At 55.0% G+C, this 9,880-nt stretch overlaps 1 protein-coding gene across 1 annotated transcript in view; it reads left to right on the forward strand.

The window, feature by feature from the left end:
- The window catches only part of tcf7l1b (transcription factor 7 like 1b), a 16,398-nt gene extending 6,958 nt beyond the window's left edge, over positions 1–9,440 (forward strand). Inside the window, 14 exon segments of the mRNA XM_068760604.1 lie at positions 1,526–1,609; positions 5,503–5,634; positions 5,729–5,832; positions 6,230–6,313; positions 7,377–7,432; positions 7,435–7,516; positions 7,618–7,660; positions 7,662–7,778; positions 7,861–7,914; positions 7,917–7,970; positions 8,070–8,121; positions 8,545–8,667; positions 8,670–8,720; positions 8,723–9,440. Of these exon segments, the coding sequence (XP_068616705.1) occupies positions 1,526–1,609; positions 5,503–5,634; positions 5,729–5,832; positions 6,230–6,313; positions 7,377–7,432; positions 7,435–7,516; positions 7,618–7,660; positions 7,662–7,778; positions 7,861–7,914; positions 7,917–7,970; positions 8,070–8,121; positions 8,545–8,667; positions 8,670–8,720; positions 8,723–8,982 (1,296 nt within the window). The 3' untranslated portion in view covers positions 8,983–9,440.
- Positions 9,441–9,880: the final 440 nt, after the last annotated feature.

Raw genomic sequence — 9,880 nt, forward strand, 5'->3', positions numbered from 1 at the left:
ATTAGTTGGAACCTGCGATTCAGCCTTGAGCGCTGTAGTGAAAATGAAGAGGGCTTGATGGCAACTCCAAGAACCCCCCCCCTTTGGAAGGGAGAAAAGCCCCCCCCCCCCCCCCCCCCCCCCCCCCCTCCCTCGGTGCTCTGTTGGACCCCAGCTGTCAGGAAACAATACCCTCTCCCTGCTCCGACAAACTCGTTCCTGAAAATGTGTGTGTTTTTGTTACCCCCCCCCCCCCTCCAACCCTCCTGCTATAATGTCTTTTCCATTTTTAACCCACGACCATCCAAGCTTCCTTCCTGCTCACAAACCCCTGAGTGACAACTCAAAAAAACCTTTGCACCTTCGCTCGTTCATCATCGTCATCATCATCATCATCATCATCATCATCGTCATCGTCATCATTTATCCCAAGTCAAGTCGGGAAGTGGAGACGAATCTCTGCGCCTTCGATACGGTTTCTGCTGTTTGCTATTCATCAGGTGTTTGCTGCGTGTCCGACTCCCATGATGCACCTTGACGCTTCACGGCGTTCCGACGGTTGGGAACGGGCGAGTCAAACGGGAAGTGTCGTTCTAAACCGACTTTTAATTTCATTTTGGACCAGAGAGAAACATCCACATGCGTGACAGGCTGCTGCGTCCGGTGTTCAGGCTGATTCATAAACCAGATGGTCGAGTCGAGCCGCGGACTGGGGGGGGGGGGGGGGGGCTCAGTTTGTTGCATCAATCATCCCCCCCGTCCCACAACACGGCTCAGGGCGGCCGTATTATGGAAGGAAATCTTTGTGGCGTGAGGGTGGAAGAAAAGCGCGACAGCAAATGTGATGACTTTGATGCAGGTGTGAAATAATAGCGATGGCAAAAGGAGGCGGAGCTAGGATCGCGTTGAGGCGGGAAGTCCAGATTCCAGTCCGCGGCTCCGGCTTCCTTTCCAGCTGTCTCGGCGATGTTCGCCCGCAGCTGGCGGCTTGTTTCTCCTTTGACAAACGGCGATTTCACACCGCTACGGCAGCCTGCGGTGTGAAATCGCTCTTCCCAGCGCTTCCCGGCGCCAGAACTCCCCGCCCGGACTCCCGCAGGCTCGACGCCGTTTACATTTCAGCACACTCTCGGCAAAGATTTAGCTTAGCTCGGTTCCCATAGCGTTAAATCGTAAGCCCCTTTCGCCCGTGCAATGTATCCCCGAAGTGTCCCGGAACGTTTTCCCGGTGAGGTCGTGTGGGAACGGCGAGCAGAGGAGCGGCGATTTCTCCAGACGTGAGGCCGGTTTTACAGAAATGTTCCGACCGACACACGATTCCACGCGACGCCACGCCCTTACGGGACCGCCGGACGACTTCTGACTTCCCAACTTCTTCTTCTCCTGTTGAATCTGATGGCCGTTGATCCATAAGTGTTGCGTCGCCGCCATCTGCTGGACCGTCCCCCGGCGCCGTCTAATTTGCATTGACTATCCTTTATAACGTTGAAGTGTTTTTCCGACAGGTTCCGCTGCTTAATCCCGCTCTTTTTCTCTCCTCCCACAGTACCTGCAGATGAAATGGCCTCTTTTGGACGTCCCCGGATCGGCAGGACTGAAAGACTCTCGCTCCCCGACGCCGGGACATTTAGTAAGTAGACGCGTCCCGCTGGACAACACAGACGAACCCAAAGCCGAGCTCGGCGTCCTCAGAGCATTTCTGCATCAGATAGCGGCGCCGTCCGGGTTTCACCACAATGACCCCCCCCCCCCATTCCTGAAGTTTCCCACACAGGTGTGAGCTGCAGTCGTCATAATGTCCCACCCGGGTTGGACAATGCGGCGCCTGAGCGCGGCCTGTTTGTTTGAGGGATTGAAAACACGAGATAGCGTTGGGCTGAGAGCGTCCGTCATGCGTCTCACCTGGCTGATCGTATCAGGGCGTTTCCTGCTCAGGAAGTCGTGCTCGGCGGCGCGTGGAGGAGAACGCCGCTTGCGGCGGCGGCGGCGGAGAAAGGCCCGTTGTGACTCTGACAATCTCATCATTGAGCGCGGCGAACGGGAAGTTGTTGCGCACGGGACTGAGTTTGCTCGCTGGGAATCCGGGACTTGCTGAAGACGAGATGGAAAACACGTAAAGATATTTCATTAGAGTAAATGCTGACTTTTGCTGACCTTTGCTTTGGGACCTTTAGTCCCCCCCCCCCCCCTTATATCGTCATTTACACCAAAGATTATTGTCCAACATTTATTTTATCTCTATTTCTAGAATCCTTAACCGTGAAAACAAACCTTTAGCAGCTGGATTCATGCTTGTTAGGAATCTCGAACCACTTCCTGGTAACATTCCCTAAAAAATTCCTGAAACTTTTCCGCAAGATCCGTCTTTAACTTTTCGAGTTATGTTGCTAACGGTCGGATAAACGGCGGCGACACGCTGACCTCCTCGGCGGAGGTAAAAAAAAATTGAGGTTGGGAAATGAGGAAGTTCAGCGACAGAGTGGCGGCTTTCGGTCGAAGGGGAAGTCGCCATGCTTGATCTGGTGACCTGCGAGTTGGGGGGGGGGGGGGGTTCATGTGCGGCGGGAAGCGGCGTACATCGGGTTCAGAGGAGAGAGAGTGAAAGACCCCCCCCCCCCCAGTCTGGGCCAGCAGCCCACATGCCCTCTGCTGCTGAGCTCATTACTCCAGCCGAGGAGAGAGGAGCAGCAGGCGCCCTCCCCAGGCCTGAAGGTGCCCCCCCCCAGGCCCTAGCGCTGCTCTAATGAGAGCAGGGGGAGCGGATGGGCACGCCCGGTGGGGGGGGGGGGGATTACTGCCCAGGGTGGAGAGACCTGGGGAGGTGCCAGCAGCATGTCCTGGGAGGCGTGGCGTGGAAGACGGCGACGTTTAGCGCTACGCTAACGTCGGAAACTTTCCTGAGACGACTGATCGGGGTTTTCAAATCAAAGCATGCGGCGGGGGCGAGACCCGATCCCGTCTCTGTGCGGGTTGGGTCCATTAGGCCTGTATGCTAATGAGGGCCGACCCCCCCCCCAAGAGCCTCCATTGTTCAACAGACGGGTTTGTTTAGCATTCAGTCGCTACTGCTGTTTGTTATAGTGGTGACGGTGGGAGGACTGGGAAGGGGGGGCACAAGCCTTTCTATGAAACACTGCATCACACACACACACACACACACACACATACACACACACATACACACACACCTAAGCTCCTGTTCAGAGGCTGCCTCTTCATGAATAATACATCAAAGATGCTGCAGGGCCAGGTGATGGAACCTCAGTCCATCAGGAGTGACCGAGCCGGACCAATGAGGAGGAGAGGGGAGGGGAGGGGGAGGGGAGGAGAGGGGAGGAGAGGGAGAGGAGAGGAGAGGAGAGGAGAGGAGGTAAAGAATGTAAAAATAAAAGGGAAATGAAAAGAATAAAGGGATGTGAACGAGGAAGGAAAGGACGACCTTCTCTGAGGTCACCCGGCCTTCAGTCTGTTCTCGGGGTCGTGACCCTCCTGACTGACTCGTTCTGCCGTGACTCGCTGACGGGGAGTGCGTCCGTCGGTTAGTCACGGCCTGGCGGGGGCTCAAATGTCCTCCGACGGGGGCACGAGGAGCTCCTTTTTTTTTTTTGGTTTTGTGATTGCATTAGCGGCGCATCCGGGAGACTTACGGGTCGGCGAATCGAAGCGACGAGGATCCATCCGCGTGTTCCGGCGAGCTGCGTGCATCCTGCCCCCCTGGGAGTCCTGCGTCGTGAACGCAGGACCGGCGTTGACCTTTTCGGAGGCGATGACCAGACGCTACGCACACGCACCCCCCCCACCGAGTCTCACGTCCGCTTCCTGTCGGTGGCGGCAAACAAGGCTTGGGTTTCTCAGCGTGCCAGGCATTCTTTTCAAGCCCGTCTTTCCTGGACTTTTGAAAAGGCCTCATCTGAGCCCCCCACCCAGAATCCCCGAGCACGAAGACACACACAAAGCGGGCGGGGGGGGGGGGGGTCATTCAGTTTGCTCTGCGCTCGCTCTCTTCCCCGTCGGCTGTTTGCCTAGTAATTCGACTCAGATGTGCGGGATCCAAAAACATGTTTGCTTGAATGAAATCCGCCCCCCCCCCCCCCCCCCACTGACCAGAGACTGTGCTTTCCTTAGCGCCGCTCCAGCCGGGCACCGCCGCCGTTTGACTTTCCAACCCTCTTAAGGAAGACGGACATCTTTTCGCTCCGCCGGCTCGGCGGCGCCCAAAAGCTTCCTGTTCCGCCGTGCGACCTTTCGGGGCGCCGGTTCCCGTTTCAGATACCGCCTGGGTCCGGGTGGCGCTTTATCTGTCCTGTCACTGAGACGCCGTTTCATAAAACACGCCTCGGGTTCCGTGTGGGTTTCCTTGTTGCACGTTCCTTGTGGGCCGTGAAGTCAGAGCTCGAGGCTGCGGGCGAAGGGAATCTAACCTGCGCTCATAAAGCCCGTGAAAGAAGCCATTGATGCGCGAGTGTTTAGTTTGAAGTCACAGTCGAGCCTTTAGTTTGGAGAAACGAGGCTTCTTTATTCCCCGTTTCAGTCAGAAACGTCCTCATTTAAAGGAGTTAGCTCGGCCGCTAACGCGGGACGCGGCAGGTCGGAATATTTGAGCGAAGAACCCGTTCTGTCAGACCCGGCCGAGCCCCCCCCGGATCTGAAACGAAGAACCGGTTCTGTCAGGCCCGGCCGAGCCCCCCCGGATCTGAAACGGCCGCTTTCAAACTTCGGGACATGTCGATTGGTGTGTTCCAGGATATGAATATTTAAAAAGAATCATTTGAAATTCTCACTGAAGCGCTTCCCAAAAAAAAAAAAATGTGTTGGCACCCAGGTCCAAGGTCTCCGACAGGATTCACAATAAAGGGAGAACTCGTGCACGTCGTGCACGGAGATGAACAACAAAGCGCAGCTCAAATATACATGACGTGAGGGGCGCGGCCTCCGGCGCCGTTTCTGCCGCCGCGCTTCATCAAAGCCTTTTTTCTGTGTCGCGTCAAGTCGACTTCTCTCGTATTCGTTACCCTCGAACGCTCCTCGCCGCCGAGACATCAAGCCCCCCTTGCAAAGCGGACTTAAATATAGCCGTAAATATTTTCCCCCCTCCGTCCGACGTTACCGAGAATCAAAGCCTCCTTTTTTTAAAGCAGGAAAAAACGGTCGGCCCCCCTCCTCTAAACGAAAGTGGCAGAAAATAAACGAACAATTCTGGAGCGGCGAGGGGAGTCTCAAAGCGAACCTTGTTCCCTGTTCGGACCACGTTGGGGAGGGACGAGAGGTTGTTGGGGGGGGACAAGACTCCTTTCTCCCCGCCCCCTTGACCCTCCCATGTGACAAGTTGAGCCAACAAGCGCTGCTTTCAGCCCGGCCGAGCGATGAAAGCAGAGACGCTGGTGATTTTTTTGTCTTCCTCGTCCTCGTCCTCGTCCTCGTCGCCGGCCCGATCTTTTAGGGGCGTGCGAGACGCTCGCCGCTTCCTGCTCGTAACATCTGCTTTTCTTCTTCCCTTGTCCCCCCCCCCCCCCTGTCCAACAGTCCAATAAAGTCCCGGTGGTGCAGCACGCCCACCACGTCCACCCGCTGACGCCCCTCATCACCTACAGCAACGAACACTTCTCCCCCGGCACGCCTCCTTCGCACCTCTCCCCGGAGATCCTCGACCAAAGACAGGTAACGCCCCCCCCCCCGTTTCGCCTGAAGGAGCCCCGGCGGGGGTAGTGAGGTCACCTGATCTGCGTGCTGAGGGCTGCCCTTTCTCCCTGCAGGTATTCCTCGGACGCCCCACCCGTCAGAGCTCTCTCCGTACTACCCCCTCTCTCCTGGGCCGTGGGCTCCATCGCGCCCCCTGGGATGGCTCATGCCGCAGTAAGAGTCACATTCAGCCGTAAAGAAGTTATGAAACGTGGAAATTCATCTGAAAGCCGGCGAATAAGTCTGACTGATACTTCTGGACGGGGCGTTCAATGTCGATCACGGCATTGGGGAATAACTCATCTATAAGCTGCGATGCGTTCACTGTCCTCACGGGAAGTTTTGACTCCTCACATCGATGGAGCTTAAATGAGCTGTGAGCTCTTTAGCGATTAGCTGAAACTAACGTTTTTAACCGTTTCTTGACAGAGAAGTTACTTTTTTTGTGCGTGTGTGTGTAAATAAAGTTGTGGTTTTGATGGTGTAATTGAAAACGATGCCGGAGGATCAGTTCCTCCTCCTCCTCCTCCTCCTCCTCCTCCTCCTCCTCACTCTGACTCCCGTCTCCCAGGCAGGGCCAGCCCATGTACTCCATCCCTCCGGGTGGTTTCCGTCACCCCTATCCGGCGCTCGCCATGAATGCATCCATGTCCAGGTGAGTGGATAGGGTTCAGAGCCACGCCCACCCTGGGCGTGGCCCTGGGGGGGGGGGGGGGGGGCACCTGATATCTGCTGCTTCTGTGACTCGCCGTAATCACATTTCCCCCAGCTTTTTTCGGATAAATGGCTCGTGCGGCGTTTTAAGCGGCTAACGTTAAAGCTGATTTTCCGGTAAACCTCAGGAAAGTTATCCGGACAGGCGGCGGCGGAATGGAATGAGAAGTGTAACGCAGACGAGTGCAGCTTCTTAAACAGAGAGGAGGCGTATTTGACATTCTGTCCTCCTCCTCTCCTGCCTTTCTCTCCGAGCCTGACTCCTCGGCTCGGGCCGGCGTTCCCGCCGCTCACGCGAGGCAGAGATGAAAGGAGCGAGGAGCGATTAGGACGAATCAAAGCTCCTCTGAACCGACACCTCCCATCGGACTCGCCTCGCTCACCTTCTCTCGGGCTACATTTGTAGGGAGGCTTCCGCCGTGTGTAGGCGAGGAAATATTCGGAAGGGATCCTGCAATCGATAGCGGGGGCGTGGCTGACAGCGATCGATAGCGGGCGCGGTCGCAACACGCCCCGTCACGAATTTAGTCTCATAGGGGGGGGGGCTCCGGGATATTCCTTTTTATCACCTGGAGAAGCATGAATTATGCAGGAAAGCTGCATGTCGGCTCCTAAACAGCAAATATTTTGACGGATGCTTCTCACTTCTTCTTCTTTTATGTGACGCTGAGTCGGCGTTTGATTAAGGAGCTAAAATAAGCATCAGAAACAGAAAAGCCGGACGAACCGGGTTGAACACGCTCACGGCCGTGCGGCGAATCCCCCCCCCCCCCCCCCCCGTTCGCCATCACAGTGCTCCATTGTGTTTAACGATTGGTAATGTTGTGAAGGTGTTTGCGGGAACGCTATCCGTGGTCTGGAACACGCTAAGAAAAGTGCTTTCATATGTCTCAACCACGCTGTCACCATGGCAACAACACACTCCACTTTACTCCACAAAGAGGCTTTAGAAAAGAGCCTGTATTCGAATAAAAACTACGATTTTGGATTCCCCCCCCCCTCAGCTTGGTGTCCAGCCGATTCTCCCCTCACATGGTGACTCCGCCTCCTCACGGCCTCCACAGACCGGCATCCCTCACCCCGCCATCGTCTCCCCGGCCATCAAGCAGGAGCCCGGCGGCGACCTCAGCCCCTCCATGCATGCGTGAGCCGTCCTCCGTCCCTCCGCGTCCGCCGCTCCTCTCCTCCTCCTCCTTCGTCAATAGCATCATTTTTTTTTTTTTTTTTACGTCTTCCGATTAGCAGGAAGTCCCCCGTCCCTCCCAAGAAAGACGAGGACAAGCGGCCTTCACATCAAGAAGCCGTTGAACTCGTTCATGCTGTACATGAAGGAGATGAGAGCCAAAGTGGTGGCGGAGTGCACCCTGAAGGAGAGCGCCGCCATCAACCAGATCCTGGGGAGACGGGTGAGTGTGCGCGCGCATGTGCGTGCGTGCGTGTGCGCGCGTGTGCGTGCAACAAGCTCATGTCCTCCGCCTCCGTCCGCAGTGGCATTCCCTGTCGCGAGAGGAGCAAGCCAAATACTACGAGCTGGCGAGGAAAGAGAGCGGCAGCTGCACTCGCAGCTCTACCCGGGATGGTCGGCGCGGGACAACTACGTGAGTCGCCCGCTCCTCGGGGTGTGACGCCGGAACTTGTTTTTGCACGCGGGTGGTAAAAAAACACACAAAAAAAAAAACGGGCTTTTGTAACCGCAGGGGAAGCGGAAAAAGAGGAAGAGGGACAATAAGCCGGATTCAAAGCCCGAAGGTAAGCGGCCCCTCCCCTCCCCTCCCCGTCACCGTTCCGCCGACTCGCCCTTCACTAACTCGCCCTCCTGACCTCTCTCTCCCTGCTCCTCCGCTCCGGCAGCAGCTTATGAGCTTCCGTGCTAACAGCGGCAGGTACGTCTGCTGTGGCGATCCCCGCCGCGGCTTGCCCGAACTGGCGACCTCTCCCTCGCCTCGGCGCCTTTTTTTTTAACGCCGCGGGTCACGCCCTGTCCTTTCTGCCTTGCGACATGCATGCCGCGTTGAACGTGTCGACCATCCTGTTGTCCAAGTTGTCTTTCGCCGCCGTCGCCCTCGCTGCTTTTAACGGTCGCTCGCCAGCTAAAGTGGCGTGGAGGGATGTGAACTAGACGTGAGGCGGCGGCTCCGTGACGCAGCTCCTTCTCCTCCGTTTGTCCCCCAGACTTCTCCATGAGGAGCAAGAAGCAGTGCGTGCAGTACCTGCCCTCGGAGAAGATGTGCGACAGCCCCGCCTCGTCCCACGGCAGCATGCTGGACTCGCCGGCCACGCCCTCCGCGGCGCTGGCGTCCCGGCCGCGCCCGCCGCCACCCACTCCGAGCAGGCCCAGCCGCTGTCGCTCACACCAAACCGGAGGGACGCATTCACCACCACTTCTCTCTACCCGGGAAGGCCTCTGGATCCTCTTCCTCCTCCTCCATCCCAGCTGGTTCTTCGAGCAGCCACTCGGCCACGCCCATCCTGACCCGGCCGATCCCCTTCACCTCCCTGCACCCCTCCATGCTGTCCCCCCCCTCCCCTTTCCACCAGGCGGCCCTTCACTCCCACCACGCCCTGTTCCAGTCGCAGCCCCTCTCCCTGGTCACCAAACCGACCCAATGAATCCGCAGGCGCCGTTTCCTCCCGTTTATTGTGCTGTAAATTGCTTTTCTTTAAAAAAAAAATAGCTTTTAGAACAACTTTTTTTTTTTTTTCTAAATAATGAAAAGGAAGAAATATTATTGGTCAATATTTGACCGGCTCCTTTTCTACATCGCTCAATGAAAACAAAATGTATTTTTTTGTAAAGTTTACTGCAGAACTGGTTTCTTTTTTTTTTTAAATGCATTTATTCAATGAACCTCTTGTATAAAAGAAGCAATGTACATAAAGTTTCTTTATAAAAACAGAAAGGAACAAAAACATGTTTTCGTTTTAGCCCCAAACTCGATTAATGTTAGTATTAAGTTTAAGTCATAGTGCTGGCTAATAATTGCAGCCCCTCCCATCCCTCTTTTCAATTCACGAGTGTTTGCCCCCCCCCCTTTTTTTTTTGACATGTTAAATAAACATTTGAAATTGTTTCTTAAGAGAAAAGTCTCATTTTGTCTGTGAGTTTCTGTCCTTTAATAAGGAAACAATGCGTCGTGGTTTGGACTAGAGCTCATAATTATAACCACAATGCATAACGAGCTTTTAGCTGCTGCTTAGAATGTAGATTTAATGAGCGGTGTGATTTTATTACAAACCGTAAAACACACCTGCTGTATATATATATATATATATATATAAAAAGAGTATTAGTTCAAAATGAGGTACAAATTCATAAAATCCTTGCTGGTTTTAATATTTAATAAAAACAGAATTAGGTTAACCACACCGGAAAAGGAGCGGCAACTAAATAAAAGGCCCAAAAATAAATACAGATAAAAAAATAAAATAATAATAATAGACATCTGCTTCGTCTTGGCGCGCAGCGTCCCACAACAATGACAGAGAAGCGGGTCAGCCCCCCCCCCCC

This window comes from Brachionichthys hirsutus, chromosome 4, assembly GCF_040956055.1.
Source record: "Brachionichthys hirsutus isolate HB-005 chromosome 4, CSIRO-AGI_Bhir_v1, whole genome shotgun sequence".
NCBI classification, from domain to species: domain Eukaryota; kingdom Metazoa; phylum Chordata; class Actinopteri; order Lophiiformes; family Brachionichthyidae; genus Brachionichthys; species Brachionichthys hirsutus.